The sequence below is a fragment of the Balaenoptera borealis genome (assembly GCF_965194805.1).
Source record: "Balaenoptera borealis genome assembly, chromosome: 2".
NCBI classification, from domain to species: domain Eukaryota; kingdom Metazoa; phylum Chordata; class Mammalia; order Artiodactyla; family Balaenopteridae; genus Balaenoptera; species Balaenoptera borealis.
The window spans coordinates 57270968-57294601 of NC_138867.1; the positions used below are offsets into that span (position 1 = coordinate 57270968).

At 40.9% G+C, this 23634-nt stretch overlaps 2 protein-coding genes across 8 annotated transcripts in view; one reads left to right on the forward strand and one right to left on the reverse strand.

Moving 5' to 3' along the window:
• The window catches only part of LOC309619161 (survival motor neuron protein), a 261837-nt gene that overhangs the window by 81174 nt on the left and 157029 nt on the right, over positions 1-23634 (reverse strand). The window lies entirely within an intron of this gene.
• OCLN (occludin) overlaps positions 14167-23634 on the forward strand; it is a 48013-nt gene continuing 38545 nt past the window's right edge. Inside the window, exons 1-2 of one of the 7 annotated variants that reach the window (XM_082373883.1) lie at positions 14167-14406; positions 21865-21981. In XM_082373883.1, the coding sequence (XP_082230009.1) occupies positions 21932-21981 (50 nt within the window). In that variant the 5' untranslated portion in view covers positions 14167-14406; positions 21865-21931. Of the gene's footprint in view, positions 14407-14533; positions 14676-14767; positions 14982-15043; positions 15761-21864; positions 21994-23634 lie in introns of those variants that run through there. The other 6 variants (XM_082373885.1, XM_082373884.1, XM_082373887.1 and 3 more) reach the window with 6 other exon arrangements.

Sequence of the window (23634 nt, forward strand, 5' to 3'; positions counted from 1 at the left end):
CTGAGGATCAAAGAGTGACACATAGATACCTTAAACAGTTCCATTTAATTTGAACTATACAATGTGCATTCATTTGCTATTAGTTTGATGTAGGATCAAGACTTTTCCTTTGCATATGGACTTTTTCCTCCTTTTCTCATTTTCAACTTTCTCATTATTTTCATAAACTATGATTTTTAGTTTCGGTTTCCTTAAAGTTGAGTGAGAAATGAAAGGTACTTGGGAAGCAACCTGAGTACAGAAGCCTTCTGAGTTTTTGTATTTTTTCGTTCCAGTCTTTTACAGTTGTCTCTACCATGTCTAACTTGACAACAAATGTTTTAACAACATCTTTATTGAGTCTTTTAACAATTAACTTGTTTTTCATAGAAACATCTTTCTTTTGGGGGTCTGTCGTATTTCATCAGTTTATATAATATTTAATTAATTTGTGTGTGTGTGTGTGTGTATATATAAAATAACAAGTACAAGTGGCAATATCACATTTGGGTAAAGCACAAAGGTTGCTACCACCAATTCCACTGTTGGGAGGAGAGTTAGGACAGTTCAGTAGAAACTTGCCTTCCAACTGTGAGATTCCAAGGTGCTGAGGGCATCACAAAGTACTTAAACTCAGCTGGTATGTTATAGAAATAGCTGGTATGGTTTTTAAAATGGTCTCTGTTCTTTATCACGTAAGTAAGTATATGGTTTATAAGATATGAGTTATTTGAGGACTGAGACTGCATCAGTCAGAACTTCTTTGGTTGCAAGTGACAGAAACTGAACTCAAACCAGCTTATGCATAAAAGGGAATCTAGTGATTTAGAGAACTGAAGAGTCCAGGAGTTGACTTGGCCTCAGGGTTTCTTCTCAGCCCATCTCTCCTGTCTCCTCTGCTTCTCACAGCATATTAGTCTCATGTTCTCATACTTGCACTTCCTCTGGGTAACTGAGGAAGATGGCTCAGCTCCAGCATGCAGCATGGTTGTCTCTACGGAACACACGAAGAGGTGCTCCTCCAGCAACCCTCTATCACATACATGTCTGAGAAGCCTCTGATAGGCCTTGATGTGGGTCGTGTGTCCATCGCTGAACCAGTCACCACATCTAACCAGCCAGCCTGGATCTCATCCCCACTTTTGTTGGGGGGGCATTGTGACTGACAACCCCATCAGACCTCATGAAGTCAGGGGAGGGACAAGTCCTCAAAGGAAAAGCTGTGTGCTCTTAATAGAATCTACACATGCAAAAGCAACAGATGCCCACAGCATAGACCATGCCTTAATTATTCGGTACTCTCCTTAAGACCAAGCACATAGAAGAAGCTTAGCTTTACATATTGAATGAATAACTATTGATGGCACTTTACACTTTCAAAGCATTTCCACAGACATTATTTTATTGTCAACAGTAACAGCAGATTAAATAACTTGCTTAAAGTTACACAGCTGATTTCTGATAGAGCTGAGTTTATAACTGCATCTCCCAGTTTCCAGTCCAGTTCCCTTAGGAAGTCTTCCTCTTTTCTTCTCTCTTGCTGCCAGGACTGATGTCAAAGTGGAAGGAAAGAAGAGAGAGACATTTTGGTCATATTTTTAGTACTTCTCAGAAGGCTTGATAGGGTTTTGTCCCTAGAAGGCCATGATGGTGGTAGGTGGCAGGTAGGTTGCCTCTTTCAGACTAATTATAGGTATATGTAACAGATGGCTGTCATCACTATTTGGACTATTAATTCATTGAGTTATGGAATCTGCCAGGCTAATTTTATTTTGTTTCTAAGGCTAATATTTGCCCGTGTGTTTGACAATACTTTAATGTGCTAACACTCAGTCATGAAGATGGTACTTAAAGGTAGTGTAGTGTACTACAGGTAATGTAGGATGTAGAGGCAAACTGTGTTTGAATCTCAGCTCTGTTACTTGTAACTTTGGGCAAACCGGGTAACCTCCATGAGCCTTAGTCTCCTACAGAATAGGGTGATATTAACATCTGTCTACTATACCTAATCCACAGGGTTGTGGTGAAGAAGAAATAAGGTCGTATTTGTAAAAGTACCTCAGTAAGGTGTCCTGAAGGGCTCCATGAAATTTATAAGCTATTGATCTTACATTATTATGTCTTATTTTAAGAACAAACATTAATAACAGGCATTCTCTCCTATCTGTATAATCAACTGTGGTCACAGAAAAGATACCCAGTTTTCTTCTCCTTCTAGGCACATGGAAAACTGGCTGGGTGAAGCCGTATGTCTAGTTCTGACAGTATGTTGTTAACGAAAGTGACCTGATCAGTTCCGAGTCAGAGCATTCAATTGCCAGTGTGAGACCCTCCAGAACTTTCTTTTCCTTTACTATGTCTGGTAATATGAGAAATGGTGGTTTCTCTGACACCTGGGTCCTAGAATAAGAAAATCATGAAACCAAACCCCTAGCCAACTCTCTTTAGACATGCAGCATGAGCAAAAATAAACCTTTGTTGTTCTAAAGACACCACAATTTTTTGAGGTTTTTGTTATGTCAGCATAACCTAGCCCATCTCAGCTGAATCCTCAAGATTGGCTGGGACATTTTGGACATGGATGTTTTCATTTATGTCACTGAAGGTTTGTGGCAATGTCTCTTTAGTAAAAGAGGCGGAAGAAGTGAATCTTGCCAAGTAATGGTTTTATAACTTCTTGTGAATGAGTTCTTCCTTAAGCGAAAGTGAGGACCTTCATCCCTTCACTGGTATAGAAGGCAATGGAGCCACGGTGTCAAAAGATCCTAGTTTGATTCCCAAATTCAGTATTGACCAGCTCTGTGACTTTAAGCAAATCACTTAACCAGCTGGGCTTAATTTCCTTATCTATAAAATGGGGGTGATGATCATTCCCACCTTGGAAGGGTTATTTATAAAGTGACTAGCCTTTTTCCTGGCACTAAAGCACTATTATTCAATGGATATTTACTAAATGACTATACTTTCTATATCAGGATTATTTTAGCTCAATGCAGCAAAAAAACCCAAGTTTAAAGTAGCTTACATAATATGGCAATGTATTATCTCACATAACTGGAAGTCCAGAGTGGGCTCCAGTCTCTGGTTTTCCTTAGTTCTTTTGGCTCTGCCTCCTCTGGGCGTGGACTTGATCTCTGGGCTGGTTCCCCTTGTGGTTGTATGATGGCTACCAACAGTGCTAGAGCAACGTGTCCAGCTACGCACAGCGCTGATTAGGTTTGGGTGCGAGTTCCTGAGCCAATCACTGGCAAGGGGTTTAGGTGTCTTTCTTGGTTTTTTTAATGGTTTTCACTTTTTCATTTTTTAAAATATTTTTTTCCAGTTTTATTGAGAAATAATTGACATTCATCACTAAATAAGTCTGAGGCGTATGGCATAATGGTTTGATTTATGTGTATTGTTAAATTGTTATCACAATGGGTTCAGCTGACATCCACCTTCTCATACAGAGAAAATAAAAAGAAAAGGGAGAAGAAAGGAAAAAAATGTTCTCTTTGTGATGAGAGCTCTTAGAATTGACTCTCTTAACACCTTTCCCATATATCATACAGCAGTGCTTGCTATAGTCACATGTTGTTCATTTCATCCCTAGTACTTATTTATCTTATACCTGGAAGTTTGTACCTTTTGTCTGTCTTCCCCCAGTGCCCCCCTCCTCTTCCTCTCCACCGCTGGTAACCACAAGTCTGATCTCTTTTTCTATGAGGTGTTTTGTTTTTGTTTCTTTTCTTTAGATTCTACAAATAAGTGAGATCATACAGTATTTGTCTTTCTCTGTCTGACTTATTTCACTTAGCATAATGCCTTCAAGGTCCATCCATATATTCTATTGTATGTACACCACATTTTCTTTATCCATTCGATGGACACTTACGTTGTTTCTATGTCTTGGCTATTGTAAATAATGCTGCTATAAGCATGGAGGTGCAGATATCTATTTAAGTTAGTGTTTTGTTCCTTTTGGATATATTCCCAGAAGTGGAATTGCTAGATCATATGGTAGTTCTATTTTTAATTTTCTGAGGATCCTCCATACCGTCTTCTATAGTAGTTTTACCAGTTTACAAGCCCACCAACAGTGTGGCGTTTGTTATCTCTTGTCTTTTGTGGATGGCCATTCTAACAGGCATGAGGTGATACCTCATTGCGGTTTTCATTTGCATTTTCCTAATGACTAGTAATGTTGAGCACCTTCTCATGTACCTGTTGACCTTTCATATATCTTCTTTAGAGAAATGTCTATTCAAGTCATTTGCCCATTTTTAAAATTGGATTATTTGTTTTTTTGCTGTTGAGTTGTATGAGTTCTTTAGACTAGAATTATCTTTAGCCAATATGCTCCTCCCCTGGAGCTAGGATAGGGTCAGCCTCTCAGCCCCTCACCGCATGGGGAAGGTGAATATAAGAATAAAACTGAGATTCAGTATGATAGGAAGAAAGTGGCAATGGCAACTGGGAGAGATTCAGTTGTGTTCCGAATTCATGCACCAAGGATTGGGGTGGGGAATGTGGACATAGGACCTCACAGTTTGATGTAGGGGGCAGGTATCTGAATAAGCACAGTCCTATGATGATGGCATGGATTTGGGGTCAGAAACACATGTGTTTTAAAATCCCAGCTTTATGCTCTTCTAGCTGTGTATTTGAAGGCAGTTTTTTTTTTTTTTTAATCATCTATGAAACCCAGTTTTCTTATCTATAAAATGTTCATAATCTTTAACATGTGATATTTTAGTGACACAGAAAAGTTACTCAACAAATTGTATGTTCTATTTCTTTTTTTAACAATGCACAAAGTGTATGGGAACACAGAAGGGAAGCAAGTTATCTGCCTGCTGCATCAGACCAGGTTCCTGGATCACAAGTTTGAAAATGAATGCAGCTTTCAGATGATGATTATGGATATTTGAAATAATATCTACTTATTTCTGTTAAAAGGCTGTATTTTAACTACTTCCGTTAGATAAAAACAGCCAAATTGCTCTACTGGAAATTCTTAAAGCTCAAAGCAACTTTGATTCTTTCAAGTGCAACTGTGATGACCTAATATCATGCATAACTCCTCTTGTATGGAAAGGAACAAATATTTGATATTCATCTTCATTGTTTGCGGTGGGTTGGTTTCCTGTTATTTTTTCCCCTCTGTCTAGAGGAAGGAGTAAAGGAAACTTCCTTGTTAACCTACTACTGTAAGGGACATGTTTGAAAAAAATAAGCACAGAGGGCAAGAGTAGAGTTTCTCATCAAGATTATTACCGGCATAATTCAACCCCGGTATACTTAGGGATAGTTTATTGAGGCATTGACTATTGTTCATTTACTCAAAGTAACTGAAGTGCAAAGTACAAGAAGGAGGGGTCTCCAGGGCGCCCAGGCAAGGAGAGCTCACCCTCAGAGAGCATATAGTCTAAGAGAAGGGCCCACATACTTACATAACCCAAGTTAGACAGTGATTTAACATTGGACAGTCAAAAGATTGAGGTAAATTGTTTTTGGAATACGTGGAGAATTGGGAGAAGCCATTTCTTAGAGAAGAAGAGAAGCTAAAGAAGGTTTTGTTATTGTTTAATAGAAGAGGTGGTAGCTCAGTCTTGAAGCACTTGGCAATATTTTCGTACACGAACCTGCAGACACCAGGGTGGACGGGGAACATTCCAGGTAGAGAAATTAGTGTGAGCAAAGGGCAAGTCACAGAGACAGGGGTGGGAGGAGCACATGGGCAGCCAGGTGAGCAGTTCCACTGAGGAAGTGTTGTTATCTCTACCACTCATCCTGCACTTAGCTGTCCTTTTATTATTTTTTGTTTGTATGAGTGTACACTTCATCTCCTAGACTACGTGAGGGAAGAGTGCTATACAACAGTATGCTTTGATTTCTTCCCACATCACCGACCCTCCTTAGTAACTAAACAAGCAATACATATATTATGCAGGTGAGGAGGTTGGTTGACTCCTTAAAGGCAAAACAGAAAGAAATTGCATCACTAAAAATTGTTTTTTCATGTAAGGTCAATATTTTAATGAATTAAAATATTTTCCACCTTCTTTTAATCACACTTTTAAATTCTTGGGTTTTTTTCCTTCAGAGTACTAGGTAGTGTTTGTTTGTTTGTTTGTTTGTTTTTTAGCCACACTGCCCGGCATGCGGGATCTTAGTTCCCAACCAAGGATCGATCCCATGCCCCAACAGTGGAAGCGTGGAGTTCTAACCACTGGACCGCCAGGGAATTCCCTAGTTAGTGTTGATACTAATATTTGATAGTGTTAGAAAAAAACATTGTGCACCAACTGATGCAATACTTGAGTCAGGCAAGAATCAGCAATGGGCACTAAAAAGCTTTCACTGGATAAAAGGTTGTTGGGGGAAAAGATAGTCACAAAGAATCAAAGTATTCCCCCCACCCCACCAGAATACATATTAATTATTAAGGGAAAAGGGAGTTCTGGAAGGTATCACCTGATTCAAACTGACCATCACTCACCCTGGGACAACTTGATAGTGTCAGCCTCTGGACGTGATGGAGTATGAAGTCCACAACATCACCGAGATGGTATTCTTACCAACAGTGTTTCCTCCAAATCTAATAGTTCTGGGGATGGGGACATACAAATCCAGACTGTGAGACATTCAACAGAACAACTAGACCATATTCTTTTAGAAAAGACAATGTCATGATAGATAAAAATGGCATTGGGACTGTTCAGGAATTAAGGAGATTAAAGAGACATGACAATGAAATGCAAGGAATGATCCTTAACTGGCTTCTGGATTAAAAATAAAACAACAAACAGTAAAAGACATTTTTGGTACAATTGGAGCAGTGTGAATATGTCCTGCATATTAGATAAGATTATGTATTAATGTTCATTTGTGGGCATATGTTAATAGTATGATAGTTGTTATGGAGTGAATGTTTGTGTCTCCCCCATATTCATATGTTGAAATCCAAACCTCCAATGTGATTGTATTAGGAGGTGGAACCTTTGGGGAGGTGATAAGGTCATGAGGGTGGAGCCCTCATGAATGGGAAAAGCGCCCTTATAAAAGACATCCCAGAGAGCCCTCTTGCCCTCTCCACCGTATAAGGAGGAAACAGCCATCTGCAAGCCCGAAGAGGGTTCTCACCAGAACCTGACCATGCTGGTACCCTGATCTCAGACTTCTTTCCTCCAGAATTGTGAGAAATAAATTTCTGTTGTTTATTATCCACCTAGTCTATGGTATTCTGTTAAAGCATCACAAACTAAGGCAGTGGTTGAGTTGGAAAACGGCTTGGTTCTTAGGAGATACGTGCTGAAGTATGCAGGGGTGAAGTGTCATCATATCTGCAAATTACTTTTAAATGGTTGAACCAAATAAAAGTATAAATGGGTATAAATGGGTTTGGGTATAAATGTTTGAGCGAAAAAAATACACTATGTATACATTTCGTGTATGTATGGGGTGTGTGTGTGAGAGAGAGAGAGAGAGGGCAAGCAAGCAGATGTGGACAATGTTAACAATCTGAATTTAAGTGAAGAACATAATTCATTGTGCTATTTTCTCAACTATTCTACAGGTTTAAATTTTCCAACATAGTAAATTAGGGGGAAATTTAATATCTTTTTCCTAATTTAAAAAAATAATACAGGCTTGTTCAATGAGAAATTTTAGAAAAATATAGAAAAAGCAAGAGAAATAAATAATTACGTGATTATGGTAGAGCTTCTCTTACCCTCTCCTTTTCTAGTCCCTCTGCATCTGGTACCTCTTAGGCACAGAGGCCAACCTTTCTAATTAAGATTCATGTAGGAAGATGAATAGGAGTGGTTTACATTTCTCAAAGATAGTATCAATTGGGTTTCAGATCACCCTGGCTCCCTTTCTCAGGTTTAATCCTTTCTACTTAGAAGCTACAAACTTTAAAGATAAATACTCAAGAGTTACCAAAAATTATTTTAAAAAACAGGAAAATGCTGAGGTTGACACAACATCCCACGAAATTCAAAACATCAATTCATCACTATAAAATGCCTAAAACCCTCCATAGCCTTCTGGTTGCAGATAGAAGAAAACAAACACTCAGGTGGCACAGCATCCAGGATCTGACCTCTGCCTTCCTCAGACTTCACCTCCCACTGTCTCCCCTTCTTCTGGCCTCCTGTGCTTTGAATCTCCAAAGTGGCCCTAGATTTTGCCCTAGGGTGTTCTTGGCCCAGATCTGGCTCCTTCTCATCATTAAAGTCTCAGCTCAAATGTCACCTCTTCAGAGCAGCAGCCTGTGACCACTCTGCCCAAGGCAGCTCCTCCCTGCTGCCTCTCCCAGCCCTCTCTGTCCCCTTAGCCTGTTTCCTCAAGTCACTCATCACTGTCTGCCATTATCTTGTTCATTTCCAGTTTAGTCATCACTATTGCATGGCTTCTCCCAACTAGAGTGTAAACCTCCACAAGGGATCCTGTCTGTCTTGAGTCCACTTGTATCTCCAGGGCTGAACAGGATCCAGTACATAGAAGATATTGAGTAAATATTTTTTGACTGAATAAATATTTCTTTAGGTATGCAGTTGACAAATGAGCCATTTAGACCACACTCTCTGTGTGTAGCATCAACATTTCAGGAGCTGTAGTGAGCTCCCCTTTACAGGCTCCTAAATTTTCTCCTAAAGAAATTCCAAGTAAAGGGAATTCCCTGGCGGTCCAGTGGTTAGGACGCGGTGCTTTCAACTGCTGTGGCCTGGGTTCAATCCCTGGTCTGGGAACTAAGACCCCGCAAGCCGCTCGGCTCAGCCAAATAAATAAATTAAATTAAATTAAATAATTAATTAAAAACATAAAATAAGAAATTCCAAAGAAAATCAGAAAAGCTGCCATGTGGAAGCCCCTGTAATGGATAAGAGAATGTGTCTTAAAACCAGTAGAATGTCTAGAATGTCATGGGAAGTTTGTTGTCTGCTTAGAGTATATCCGTTTCATACTGACCCAGTTCAAGTGATTTTTCTAGGGTTGGGATTCCTTGTCATAAGTTACAAGGTTATTATCAGTACTTTTCAAAGTTTGGGGACCCAGGAGGCAAAGAGCCCCAAGAAGTTAAAATTCGATATGAGAACACAGCATTTGAAGTATTTGGTTAATGCTTACTTTTTCTTCTTTTTTGAGCTGAATATTCCGGAAGGCCAGTTCCTGAAAAGGCCTTGTAAGGCCAATTTTCCACTGCAGTGGATGACTGATGCAGTTTAAAACACAAAACATCAGCCCCAAATCTCTTTCTCTGCATCATCCATATAATTATGGAAATATTCTGTCCAGATCCAGATCAAGACACTTCCTCTCCCTCTTCAGATGATGACCTCTACTTACTCTGATCCTGTAAAGTGATCTTCTGTAGTATTTGAGGAATATCACTCACAAAACAAAACACCTAGATACGGGTATCCAACCACCTTTTAAGAATGTCCCTAAACTCTATTCATTTAAATAAAATTTTTATTATAAAATATAAAATTCCTACCAGAAAGTGTATAAAGCATATGTGTACGGTTTAATAACTTGTTGTAACGCTCACAGCCGTGTAACCTGCACACAGGTGAAGAAACAGATTATTGCCAGCACCCCAAGAGCATCCCCACTCCTGTATTCCCATCCTTACCCTCCCTTTTCTCCTACAGATAACCACTCTCTTGACTTTTATAACAATTCCTTTGCTTTCCTTTGTTGCTTTGCCACTTATGTATGAATCCCCAAAGGATGTAGCTTAGTTTTGCCTGTTTTTGAACTTTATATAAATGGAATCATACTGTATTGGCAGGGGGGGACTCCTTTATTTTGTTCAGTTTTATGTTTGAAAGATTCACCCTGTTTTTGGGAGTAGCTCTAATTGGTTCATTCATATCCGTAACACTGAGTTGTACTCAATTTTTTTTTTTAGGATTACTTTTTTTCTACAGCTGCCCTATGAACTCTTTTTATGGGTAGTTTTTTGGGAAAGTTTGGGTGTTCTTAAAGACAAAAAGTGATGCTAAAGTATAGTAAAACTGTTAAGAACATTAGTTCTGGAGGTAGATGACATGTGTTTGAGTCCTGACTCCACAACTTAGCAGAAATCTTGAGTAAATGATCAAAACTTTCTGAGCTTTTAGCTTTTCAAAAATGGGGGAAATGATAATACATCATAAAATTGTTACAAAGAAAAACAAAAGTTCATAAAGCACATAGTACAGTGCCTGGCACACGGACACAGATATCCTGAGTAAATGATGGTGGTTACTATTATTATTATTCCACTTGTTGAATTTCCAGTTCAAGAACTGTCTCTTCTGGAAGGATCTTGCTTAATACACAGGAATTGAGGAGGTAGAGCTTTAGTCACCAAGTGTCATCGTCCTCTCAGAAATTGCCTTCCTGGTGATTTCCCCATAAATTCCTCCATAAATCTATCCAAGGAAACTGTGCTATGTGGACAGGCAGCCTCCCACCTTATGAATGGGTGAGGAACCTAGAGCCCTCGGTGACTCCAAACTGAGTTGCCCTTGAATTGCCCTTGAACAAACACCAATTGTTGCATTCATCCACTAAGCAGGTGAGGCAGAGTAGAAATATTCTAATCCCCCATCTTTTCTCTTCTAAGACTGAGTACTAAGGAGTTCCCTGGTGGTCTAGTGGTTAGGATTCAGCCCTTTCACTGTCATGGCCCAGGTTCAATCCCTTGTCAGGGAACTGAGATCCCACAAGCCGAGTGGTGTGGCCAAATAAATAAATTTTGTTAAAAAAAAAAAAAAGACCGTGTACTAGAGATGTAACCCTTGACGTGCTATTAAGAATGTACTGCTTTCACAGGGGCAGCATGCTACCTGAGAGATGCACACAATTCCACAGGCATGTTGGATTCAGGAATCAGGGTTACATTCATTCACTCATTCAACAAATATTTATAGAATAACTGTGTGACATGACAGGGACTGTTTCAGGTAGCCAGGATACAGCAATGATTTATTAAAAGTATCAAGACTTGTTTTCTTACCCAGCATTTGGTTTATCTTGGTGAATGGTCCATGTGCCTCCCAGCAATCTTATGAAGAATATTACTTATTATCATCCCAAATTTACAGAGGAGAAAAATGAAGCTTATGCATTTAGCTTCCCTTCCAGCTAATAAGTGGCAACACTGAGTTGTTTTTTTTTTTTAACTCTTAACACTGAGATTTTGAACCCAAATTTCTGACACTATAATCTGAGCTCTTAACTTTCTCCTTTACATATGAAAAGGAATAAAAGAATTGTTTTTTTAATCTTATTCATTTTACTGCAAGTACAGTCAACAAATTTCTAATCATGGGTCCTCTGAGAATAATATTTACTTTGTTTCTGAGTCATGAGGATTTTCACCAAATAATGTTCATTAGTGGATAATAGTGGTTAATACTACAATGAATTGCCAAGAAGAAATATTTGACTAATTAAAATTTTGTCACAATTTATGATTATGTAACATGATTACATTCAGCATTGCATCATTTACCATCTAACAAATTTTATTTTGCTACTGATGTGTTTAGTTGTTTTTTTTTTTTAATTTTTTAAAATTTATTTATTTTATTTTTGTCTATGTTGGGTCTTCGTTTCTGTGTGAGGGCTTTCTCCAGTTGCAGAGAGCGAGGGCCACTCTTCATCGCGGTGCGCGGGCCTTTCACTGTCGTGGCCTCTCTTGTTGCGGAGCACAGGCTCCAGACGCGCAGCCTCAGTAGTTGTGGCTCACGGGCCCAGTTACTCCGCGGCATGTGGGATCTTTCCAGACCAGGGCTCGAACCCGTGTTCCCTGCATTGGCAGGCAGATTCTCAACCACTGCGCCACCAGGGAAGCCCATGTGTTTAGGTTTTAAGGCTGAATTTTCTTTCTGAACATTTTCAACTACTACCTAATAGGCACGCTATTAGGTAATAGTTAAAAGAATACAGTTTTTAGATTTTTTAATGTTATGAGTATTGTTTGGAAAATTAATCTGAATGGAACAAAAATGGTATACAACATTCCAATAGAAATTTAGTTTAGTTTTAAGTTAAACCATATTAAATTGCCATTTTGTAGTTTAAAATGATCAACTATTACCAGTTTCATATAGTTCAAGTTAAAAAAATTCTACTATTCCATACGCCTGAATGCAGCAGTAACTAGAGTGTAATCTTTGCCAAGAAAGGGATTTTGGGGTTTTGTTCACTATTGTGCACATGGTAGGCACTTAGAAAATGGTTGTTGAATGAATGAATTAGGAAAGCAAATCAAACATAGTAACTAACCTTCCATCCTAACATCTCTTTGGGTTTAGGTTTAAAATGCGAATAAGAAAAATAACATGATATGAATGTTAGTCTCTTCAAATGATAAAAAGTTTAAATACTTAATTTACCCAAGAGAACTGAAAACATAATTTCACACAAAAACTTGTACATGAAGGTTTATAGCAGCATTATTAATAATAACCAAAAAGTGGAAATAACCCAAATGTCCATCAACTGATGAAGGTTTAAATAAAATGTGGTATATCCATGCAATGGAATATTATTGAGTCATAAAAAGGAATGATTTACCGGTAGGAACTACAACATGAACGAAACTTGAAAACATTACGCTAAGTGAAAGAATCCAGACACAAAAGGCCACATATTATATTAACAGTTAGTATAAAATGTCCAGAATGGGCAAATCAAGAGAGACAGAAAGTATATCAGTGGATGCCAGGGTTTAGAGGCAAGAGGAAATGAAGAGAGACTCCTAACAGACTTTTTCAGTGATGCAAATGTTCTGGAATTAGTGGTGATAATTGTACAGCCTTGTGAATATACTAAAACCCACTGAATTATATACACACTTTAAAATTAAGGGCGAATTTTACAGTATATGAAATGTATTTCAATTTTTGAAAAGTGGGGAAAAAAACTTAAGTTCTCCTCTTCAGAACAAGTCAAAAGTACACTATAAAATAATAGACATGTGTTTATAAATGTAAGAGTATTAGGAAATGTTCCCTTGTTTAATTATAAACCGAGTGGAATGTTTGGAGATTTCAGTAATCTGACAGGGAACTTAAGAGGATTAACCTGACTTCCCCAGTGTTAACAATACCAATTTAAACTGCATCATTCAAAAACTACATAGTCATATTAAAGTAACTGCAGCAATGACTTCCACAAAGAAAACCAATTAGATTAATTACTCATTAAGGCTGTCATCATTTTAAATACCTTATATTTATATAATGGTTTTACTTCCTTAAGTGTTGAATTGTGCCTTGAGATCTAATGTATGGCAAAGTCACATCTCTAACCACTTAATTAGAGGCAGAGAAGTGGGTGGGATTGGACTGAATGTAGCAATGCTGACTTTGCAGATTGGAACACAAAGCGAAGCAGGACGTAAGAAACCTAAATTCTAGCCTTCAATATGCAGACACTTAAATAGCAAGAACTAAAACTGTCCCATTCAGCAGTGCAATTTTTTTTATATTGAACTACATCATATAGGTAAGTGTACACATCGTTAAGTGTAGACTATGAGTTTCCCTAAATTCAACACTCCTTTGGAAACAGCCTCCAGATCAAGAAGTAGAACATAGCACACAGAACTAGGGCTTTTTTTTCCTTTTTCCTTAAGCTTCAGGGAATATTCAAATAATTTAAATCCCCTCAAGAGCAGACTCTCAGTCATGCCATAGTTAAATTTGGGGAGGAAGGGCAGAGGACCCTGAAATGGTAATAACGTATATCTTAGTATACACTGAATTTTGATGGCAAATTTACCGACACCAGTATCTACAATACGTCACCTTCACTGAACCACTGAGTAATGGTCTTTTTCTGGATCCAGAGATTCAGAAACAGTTCCTAAATTTACGCATGACTTTTGAAAATCTCCCACATCTAGATGCTTCTTTCCAACAAAACTTTAACCAAAGTTTTGGAGCAGGAAAGTTTTGTGTCAGGTCGTGCTTTTCCTGCCAAAGTGCTGAGCACCCTTTAACACTCGTCAGGAGGAACGGTCCCCTCCAGACCTCACACGCCAAACACTCCGCACTTCTACCCGAAGCCCGCGGAGCTCCGACCGTTCCCTAGAGTGGTCCAGGGCCACCCTCCACCCTCGGGGAGCCCAAGCCTCTACCCCACGCCACCCCTCTGCTATCCGTCCCCGCCCACCCGGGCAGAAACGCCGCGCTGTTCCTTTAAGGCCGGGAGCGGCAAGGGTGTGCAGGGAAAGGCCGGTTCCTCCCGCCTCCTTCCATACCGCTCCCTTCCCTCTCCCATCGGAGTTTCAGGTGAATGGGTCACAGAGGGAGGAGGCCGCCACACCACTCCTTCTCGCCCGCGTCCACCTCCCCCCTTCTCCTTCGTCTGGCCGAGGCGGCGGGACTCCGGGGAGAACTAGCCAGATCGCCGAGGAGCCCGAGCCGGGTGCAGCAGGTGAGGCTCGCCGGCGCGGCTCGCAGGCGCGTGGCCACGAACCTCCAGCCCCCGGGCCTGGGGTTGGTGCGCATGTCCGGGGGCAGGACGGCGGGGTGGGTGGGGGGAGGGGGGAGGGGAGGAGGGGGAGGGAGAGGAGGAGGGCTGGGTCCCCTGCGGAGTCCCGGCTGAGAGCTGGCTGTCTGCACGTCGTCAGGTGCGCCCTCCAGGTGAGCGCGCTCGTGGGCTCCCGCAGTCCTTGGTGGGTTGGGCCCGGCTGCAGTGAGGAGGTGAGAGCCGGGCGCGGCGCCTGGGTCGCACGGGGGGGACCAAGGCCCCCCGGTCTTGTAGGGGAGGCGCAGGGGGAGGACGCCCAGCGCTGGTTTCGGTGGCGGTTTCGCTCCTGGGCTGGGACTCGCGGGAACCGGAGAGGCACGGGGCGGCGGAGAGAGCCGCGCCGGGCGAACTTGGAGGCTGCCTCCCAGGGGCGAGGGGCCGCTTGGAGCCGCCCGTCAGCTCCTTCGGCGGAAACGCTTAAAGCCACCAGTGTCTAGGCGGCGCGGGCAACTTTTCGCTTTCCTGGGGGCCGGCGGGAGGTTGGTGAACAACGAGAATCCTGCGCCCAGCTCTCCGGGCTGCGGTTCTGGGAGGTCCTCGGGGAGAGGGCCCTGAGCTTGAAAGCTGAAGCAAAGGGGCCGCTCGCTGGCCGGGGCGGGGCGGCTCGGACTCCGAGGGGAGCCTGCTGTTCTCCGCCCCCATCCCACCCGCTTTGGGTGTTCCTGGAGGAGAGGGGGTGGCCGGGTTTAATCCGTGCAGTATTCCTGGAGACCTGGGGCGGGCCGATCGGCTGTTTTCAACCCCCTCGGTGGGAGCTGTGTGAGCCCGCGTCGATTTAAGCTGGGGGGCGGGGATTAAATTTCGAATGAAGCTGTACTTCGAGGGAAGCCGCTCACGCATGGGATTCTCACCCGTGACCTAAAGGCCGCCGCGAGACTGGCGGACCTGCCTCGGGGCCGTCCCTGCTCGGCCAGCGCGGGCGCGCACCGTCCGGGGTGCTCCTGGGCGCTGCGGGAACGCACGGCCGCCGGGACCTGCTCTCGGCCAGGCCGCCGGGTCTTGAGACCCCGGGAAGGGCAGGCCCCGCGCGCAGCCGACATGTTGCCTGCGTTGGAGGAAGTGTGCGGGGCAGGTGGGATGAGGGGCCAAAATGGCCTCTGCACCTTGCGGCTGGGAGAGCAAGCCCAAGCCCCTCGTGTCCCAGGTGAAGCAGCTGAGCCGGAGGAGAGGCACGGCATCCTCGGGCCGGCCCTGGGGCTGGCCGGGCAACCTGCCCACCTGGGAAATGACCCAGGGCGGGGAGGAGGCAGCCTTCCAGGTTAGTGTGTGGCCCTCATGCACAACAGGTGTATTATTGGGATGCCGGGAAAAGAGAACCCCTTCCCGTTAAGGCACTTGTGTTTTTTTGTGATTGAAAACTGGTTCTTTCCAGACAGAGGTGAATTTCTCAAACTGTGTATTCCCTAGTGTAGCAATGTTTACTTTTGCACTGTACGTATTGAATCTTTATTTTCTTTTCCTGGTGTTTTAAAATAGACATTTTAAAAGGTGGCGCCACAGTAATTGATATCTCCTCGGACAAAGCAGCAGTCCTTTTTTTTTGTAGTTTTGCATTTATTTGGTTATTTGGCACCTTCTTTGTTAGAATATGGAGGGGAGGAGAGCGAGATTTCCACAACTTCCAGGCAATTTAGGGAAACGATGAGCATTGCCTCCTATGTGTAAGGCACTGTGCTAAAAGCCTGTTGTGCTTTATATCATGTAATCACCCCAGCATCTCTAAAAGCTAGATCTTATTAGAACTCCATTTTAAAAGTGAGTAAACACCGGGTAGGGGAAACATGTTACAAATGGGCTGGCTTGAAAACTACTTCAGCTAATCAGGGAAGGTATATCATTAAAGCAACAGTCCTTGATATTCCAGCGTGAGAACCAGATTTGGGGAGTTTTTCTGGAATTCTCTACCTTTGACTAGTCCTTATGGCCTCATATAAGTGTTCCCCATCTTGCTTGATGTAAAGGTAGAACTTTTCCTGTTTTCTTCTAAAGATAATGCTGTAGTTATTGCCCTTTCAAAATGATAGAAGATTGCTTTCAACCACGGAAAGTAACTGGTATGTCTTTCACCTTCCCAGGAACCTCCCAGAGGGAAGTTTTCTTTAGTTGCATTTCAAGGCTTACTTGATTAGAATTTTAGTGGGCTTTTTTCATCCGCATTACTATTTATGGAACTATTGGAGTAAAAAGACCATTGTTACACCTTTTCACAAAATTCGCCTCCAGGGTTGCAGCTGTTCTGTACCTTCATGCTTTCCAATCTTGAATGTGGTATGAATCATCTGGGGATCTTATTAAAATACAGATTCTGATTCATAGGTCAAAGGTGGAGCCTGGAATTCTGCCTTTCTAATAAGTTCCCAGGTGATGCCTGTACAGTTGTGAGTTTGACCCTTTTTTCTCCCTTTCCCTCACACTGTAAGCACTTAACTACTTTTCTTGAACTTAACTTGAAGGATTGTATTTCCTGGGTGTTAGTTATGTGAAGAGCTTCAAGGCATTCACTGCTGGATTGAAATCCCAACTCTAATTTGGGCTGTTGATTTTATAAATCAAATATTGATTGAGCATCCCTTTGTAACAGGGACTAGATCTAGGGATCAGGAATGAGAGTGATGATCAAGACAGACATTTAAGTGCTTGGGAAGCTGGTATTCCTTTTGGGGTGGAGATGGTAGCAGTTTAAAAGAAAGAAAGAAAGAAAAAAATAATTAGAGGGGAAATTTGCTCTGAAAATAAATTGGTTTGGTGGATGGAATGAGTAACTGGGAGGACTTCTCTGAGGAGGTGACATTTGAGCTGAGACCTGATCGGGAGGTGCCTGCCATGTAAAGATTGGGCGTTCTAAACAGGAAACCCTCAGGATCAAGGCCCTCCTTGGATTGATGCCTTTATTCTAGGCAATGATTCTCAAAATATATGGCGTGGTTAAAAATCAGCTGGAGAGCAAATTTAAAATGTGGCTTCTGACTCAGAGCTAGTCTATTTCAAAATCTGCCTAATTTCAAAATCTAAATAGAATCATTTAATATAAACATAAAAAACTTAAAAGCAAGTTAATGAAAGGCATGTGATCGAAAAGGAACAGACTGCCCTTAAATATAATAGTGTTTATTTATTTTTACTTGTTGACAGTTTGCTTTAAAGAATACTTTTGAAGCATAGCATTTTCAGGCTTTCCTTTTTTTTTTTTTTTTTCAGGCTTTCCTTTTTAAAAAATATTTACTTATTTATTTATTTCTATTTGGTTGTGTCGTGTCTTAGTTGCAGCCGGCGGGCTTCTTAACTGCGGAACACGGGCTCCTTAGTTGTGGCACGCAAATTCTTAGTTGCAGCACACATGTGGGATCTAGTTCCCTGACCAGGCATCGAACCCGGGCCCCCTGCATTGGGAGTGTGGAGTCTTATATACTGTGCCACCGCGAAGTCCCAGGCTTTCCTTTTTTATCTTAACTTAGTTTTCTAAGATTTTTTTGGCCAGTAAATATTTTCAAAGAGAACTTTTTATACTTTAACATCAACTTAACATATTCAGTAAGGGTCAACTGCTTCCCTTTTGGCCCTGACTCTGAGTCAGCTGTTTGACTTTTGTCCCTATCATTCTTACGACACAGTTTCTGCGAAGGTTCTGTGAAGGTGACCAGTGAGCCCCTTCAGCCAGATCCTGTGGCCTTTTCACTTCTCATGTTTTCCTTCATTCAACATACACTTATTGACCAGATATTGTTCATGTTGCCGTGCTGGGCATTGGGCAGCGTTCTTGGTCCTCTGTTTCCTCTTGCCTTACCTTAAAACCCAGTCACAGGCTGCCTTGAAAGATACCTTAGAAGTCCTCTGGTCCACTTCTCCCCACCCCCTGCAAATACCAAACAAGCTTGGCATAAATGGCATGAGGTCAAATTGTTATTTGTTATTTTGGGAGGGTGTGTGGAGAGACTTCCTAACGTTGAGATGAGATCTGACCCTCTGGAGTGTTTTTTTTTTTTTTTTAAAGGAACCATTTCTAGGACTACAAAGACAGCTCTACAGCTATTTGAAGGCTGCCATAGTGGTCCTTCTAATGTTGAGTTCTCCAGGCCAAACATTTCCTGTTTTTCCAGTCATTTGTCCTAAGACATGGTTTTTCTAGATCTTTAACAATCTAAGTCTGCCTCCTGGAGAGGCACCTAGTTGGAACATGATGTTCAGATTTCACAGTTCTGCAGGGGTTTGTTTCTTTCTTTTTTTTTTTTTTTTGATTTTATTTGATTTTATTATTTTTTATAGGTTTGTTTCTTTTTAATAACTGTATCATTCCTAGATCTAAGCACTAGCTCTGTAAATACTGGGTAAGTTTGGGATAGCTTGTTAGCTTTTGTTGAAATTCTGATCAAGGAAATAAACTTATAAAAATGAACAGTTATTAAGCCAGATTTCCGTTATCTAGTACTTATACTATTAGTTTTTAAAAATTGAGTTTTACGTATTTAAAATGATTTATCCTGCCACCAGTATTTGAAAATAGATACAATATACCTAAGTGCCTAAACACTGAAATTTCTCACCTTCAGAATAATCACCTTGCTGTAAATGCTTTTTGCTCATCTTCTTTAATACATTATCTTACCTATTTATCCCAGTCCAGAGGTCAGGATTATCCCCCTCTTTGACACAGGAAGGTAGCGATGCTCACAGAAGAGAAGAATTTGTCCCCTCAGATTGTGAGCTTTTAACTAGGTTTGTTTTAGCTCATCATTTTAGCCTTACAGAGACCTTGATCAGTGTCGATGTACTTGTAGCCAGTGGGTTACCTGTCCTTTCCAGTGTCTTGTCAGCTGCAGATCTGGATACACTTGTCCACTTTGTCTGTGGTCTCGACTTGATACCTCCCTCCAGGTGGACATAAATGGTTCATTCATTCATCCTAATTAGCTTCCATTATTCAGCCCTGTAGGAATCTGCCTACCCACACTCTGTTACACGAGGACGTGTCCAAGATTCTCAGCATTCTCTCTGTATTCCCCTCATCTACCAGTCTGGTAACCTTCTCAAAAAAGAAAATGAAATTGATTTGGCATGACTTGTTCTTTTTTTTTTTTTTTAACTTTGGTTTTATTTATTTATTTATTTATTTTATGGCTGTGTTGGGTCTTCGTTTCTGTGCGAGGGCTTTCTCTAGTTGCGGCAAGTGGGGGCCACTCTTCATCGCGGTGCGCGGGCCTCTCATCGCAGCCTCTATTGTTGCGGAGCACAGGCTCCAGACGCGCAGGCTGTGTAATTGTGGCTCACGGGCCTAGTTGCTCCGCGGCATGTGGGATCTTCCCAGACCAGGGCTCAAACCCGTGTCCCCTGCATTGGCAGGCAGATTCTCAACCACTGCGCCACCAGGGAAGCCCCTTGTTCTTTAAGATTTATTTTTATTTATTTATTTAGGCTGCTCCAGGTCTTAGTTGCTGCATACGGATTTTTTGTTGTTGTTGTGGCATGTGTGTGGGATCTAGTTTCCTGACCAGGGGTTGAACCCAGGCCCCCTGCTTTGGGATGGAGTCTTACCCTCTGGACCACCAGGGAAGTCCTGGCTTGTACTTAATTAATTTTCTGAAATTATTTGCTTCACAATTTAAAACCTCTGCTCTTAGGGGAGACATGACAAACTCCAGGAAATAGAAGTTTGGAAAGGGATTTTGTTTGCTGGATTTTCGACAAAACAAGACTTCAGCCTGAGTCTGGATTAATTTAGGATTTTTAAGAACTACCACTGAGCCTGGAATTTTTGGCATAGTCTTGAATGAGTGAGACCTAGTTATAGAAGAGGTAAGATTCCTCTAAGGTCAGTGTGTCAGTATTTGACATTCAGCTTCAGAAATAGGGTTCCATATTTAATAGTGTTTAAATTCAGTTTTCCTTAATGTTCTTTTTCTGAACATCAATTTAGGAAGACAGTTAATCTGGACTTTCACTCTTTCATAGCACTGTAATATTTTGGCCTAAATTGCTCATCTGTATGTGTGTTTGGGTGCTAGTTACAGGGCTGTATACACTTAGATTTGTGCACTTTTCTGTATGTTATACTTCAATAAAGCAGTTTTTAGAAATAAAAGAATGTAGAGAAGTTGTCTTTCTTTACTGTGTTTGGAAAATTATTCTAGTTGTGTTGGCATTACTAACATTTAATATATTTCCATCTTTGAGGTTTCACCTAGATACATTTGGGCAATATTTTATTCCGAGACATTTGTAATTGACTATTCTTAAGGATGTGGAGGATAGTTGCTGTTGATTTTAAAGAACAAAGTTTAAAGAGTTTGAATTGATTTACTGTTCCAAACATGGTAATGTGTGATTACACAACCCTTATTTGAAAAGGAAAAAATATTAGACACTTTAATATACTCCGGTTATAGATCTTTCTCATGTACTTCCCACCATCCACCCCCAAGCTTCTGGCTCTTTCTTTCTAAGTCTTCCCTGTTATCTCCAAACTGCACTTAATCATGTAGTTCAGCCCTAAATAATGCCTGTTGTAGATGCTGTTTACTTTGTGCGTGACCTTCGGGAGAACTTGGTCTCATACTTAACTTCCACGGGCTCCTATGGTACAGTGTAGGCATTTAATAAATACTTGTTGATTGAGTGAAATTGCCTCTCAGATGTTCAGGGATTTTTGTTCTGAGGACTCTTAGAAGAAAATTATTCTGCTTTTCTCTTAGTGAAGAGGACTCTTTAATACAGTGTGTGATGTTTTTCCTTTTTTGAAAATTATATTCCATTTTGAAGACTTGGAAAAGGAGATAAGGGGAAAATGTCCATAATCGTACTGTTTATAGATGCTTTTTGTAACCCTTTTTAATGATAAAAGCATACTTTTAAACCAGATTATGCTTTAGTTAACATTGAAGGGCTGGTATATGCTGGACACAGCTATGTATGCCCTTCCATATGCATTCTCATTTTATATGAACTTTGAAAAGTAATATGAAACAGAATAAATGTATTTTAAGAAATTTTATCTTTTATACATCTTTATTTGTGTTCTTTGAAGTGACTATTTTAAAAAATACCACTTTTGCCTATGCTGTAAAAAGCTTTGTGAAATTTTCATTATTGCAACTTTAAGTTTCAAGTTTAAACAATATTCATATGCCAGTGATATGCAGAGCATGATGGTAGGTGCCCTGAGGGCTACCAGGCCGAATGAGTCCTACACTCAATGCTTTCTTGTGCTCAAAGAATTAATGGTCCAGTGTGTAAAAATGACAGTGGAAAGGACAAGAGAAATAACCATGGAGTGAGAGGTCACTGGAGATTGATATCATTAGTTTTCTTAGTGATGCAAGGAAACTATGAGCTCAGTAGTAATGTCATTACCCTACTTCTGTTGCTTAGATTGGCTTATCTTGGGAGCTACGGGGCATTGCTCATCCTGAAGATCAGGTGACCACCGACATCAGCCATGTCATCCAGGCCTCTTGAAAGTCCACCTCCTTATAGACCTGATGAATTGTAAGTAAATACGTAAGTCTTCTTCTTTTTCTTTGACTGAGCCTCGCAGCTTGTGGGATTTGAGTTCCCTGACCAGGGATTGAACCCAGGCCCTCGGCAGTGAGAGCATGGAGTCCTAACCACTGGACCACCAGGGGATTCCCCTTTTCTTTTTTTTAAGTCTATTACATGTTAAAAAAAAAAAAAAAAAAAAAGGTGTAGTTGAAACTTTCATCTGTTATGTGTTTGCTATAAAATAGAATAGAATAGAATAAAATAAAATAAAACTGTTATGTGTTTGGTGATTTGTAAAATCAAATTGAACCAAAGGGTATGCAGTGAAGAGTGAGTTTCCCTCTTACCTATAACTTCCAGGATGACAGCTTTTTTCTGCAGTGGGAGCTATTATCACTTGATTTTAATGTTTGCTCTAATATAGTCTAGGCTTATATTTGTGTGTATATTTGTTCCTTTTTGTTTTTCACAAGTGGTATGAAGCTTCCATATTAATGCCTTTTTTAGATGACTGTTGGCAATAGATTGTCAGTTTTTCAGATAACACCTTTATTGAGGTATAAGTCACACACCTGACAATTCACCCATTTAGAATGGGCAGTTCATTGGTTTGGGTGTATCCACAGAGTTGTGCAGCCATTACCGCAATCAGTTTTAGAATATTTTCATCATCCCCTTCCCAAAGAAACCCCTCTATCCGTTAGCGGTCATTCCCCATTTCCCCCTAGTACTAGGCAACCACCAGTCCACTTTGTTTCTAGATTTGTCCATTCTGGATATTTCATAGAAATGGAATCATACAATGTTTGGTCTTTTGTGACTGACTTCTTTCACTTAGCAATAATGTTTTCCACATTGTTAATTTTAAGTGATTCCTTAATTATATTAAAACAAGAAACATGGGGCTTCCCTGGTGGCACAGTGGTTGAGAATCTGCCTGCCAATGCAGGGGGCACGGGTTCGAGCCCTGGTCTGGGAAGATCCCACATGCCGCGGAGCAACTAGGCCCGTGAGCCACAACTGCTGAGCCTGCGCGTCTGGAGCCTGTGCTCCACAACAAAAGAGGCCGCGATAGTGAGAGGCCCGCGCACCGCCATGAAGAGTGGCCCCCACTTGCCATAACTAGAGAAAGCCCTCGCACAGAAACGAAGACTCAACGCAACCAAAAATAAAAATAAATTAATTAAAAAAAATAAAAATAAAAAGCTCCCCAAAGTAGAAAATGTCCATTTAAAAAAAAAAAAAAAAAAGAAAGAAACAAAGTTGAGGGTTCTTGGTGTCTTTAGCCATTTGGAGATTTAACAATGAATTCTTAAGTTTTAAATTTGCTGTCAAACATTGATAAGGGTTTCCTCCTTTAAGTAGTTTGTAGCTTTAACTCTGATAACTGTAGTTAAGGGGATGTGCTTCTATTACATAGCCTCCTGACCGATACCTGAATGTGGTAGGGACACAGTTGTTTATGGCAATGAGATATGCTGGAGAATATAGTAACTGAGTAGTGCTCCATTAACCTCATACTTATTTTTGTAAACAGTGGTGAAATATACATATAGAAAAGGGCACAGAATGTGCATATAAAATGATGAATAAATTAAATACAAAGCAAAATCATCATCTCAGTCAAGAAATAGAGCACCTCAGTCTTTGCCTGTGTCC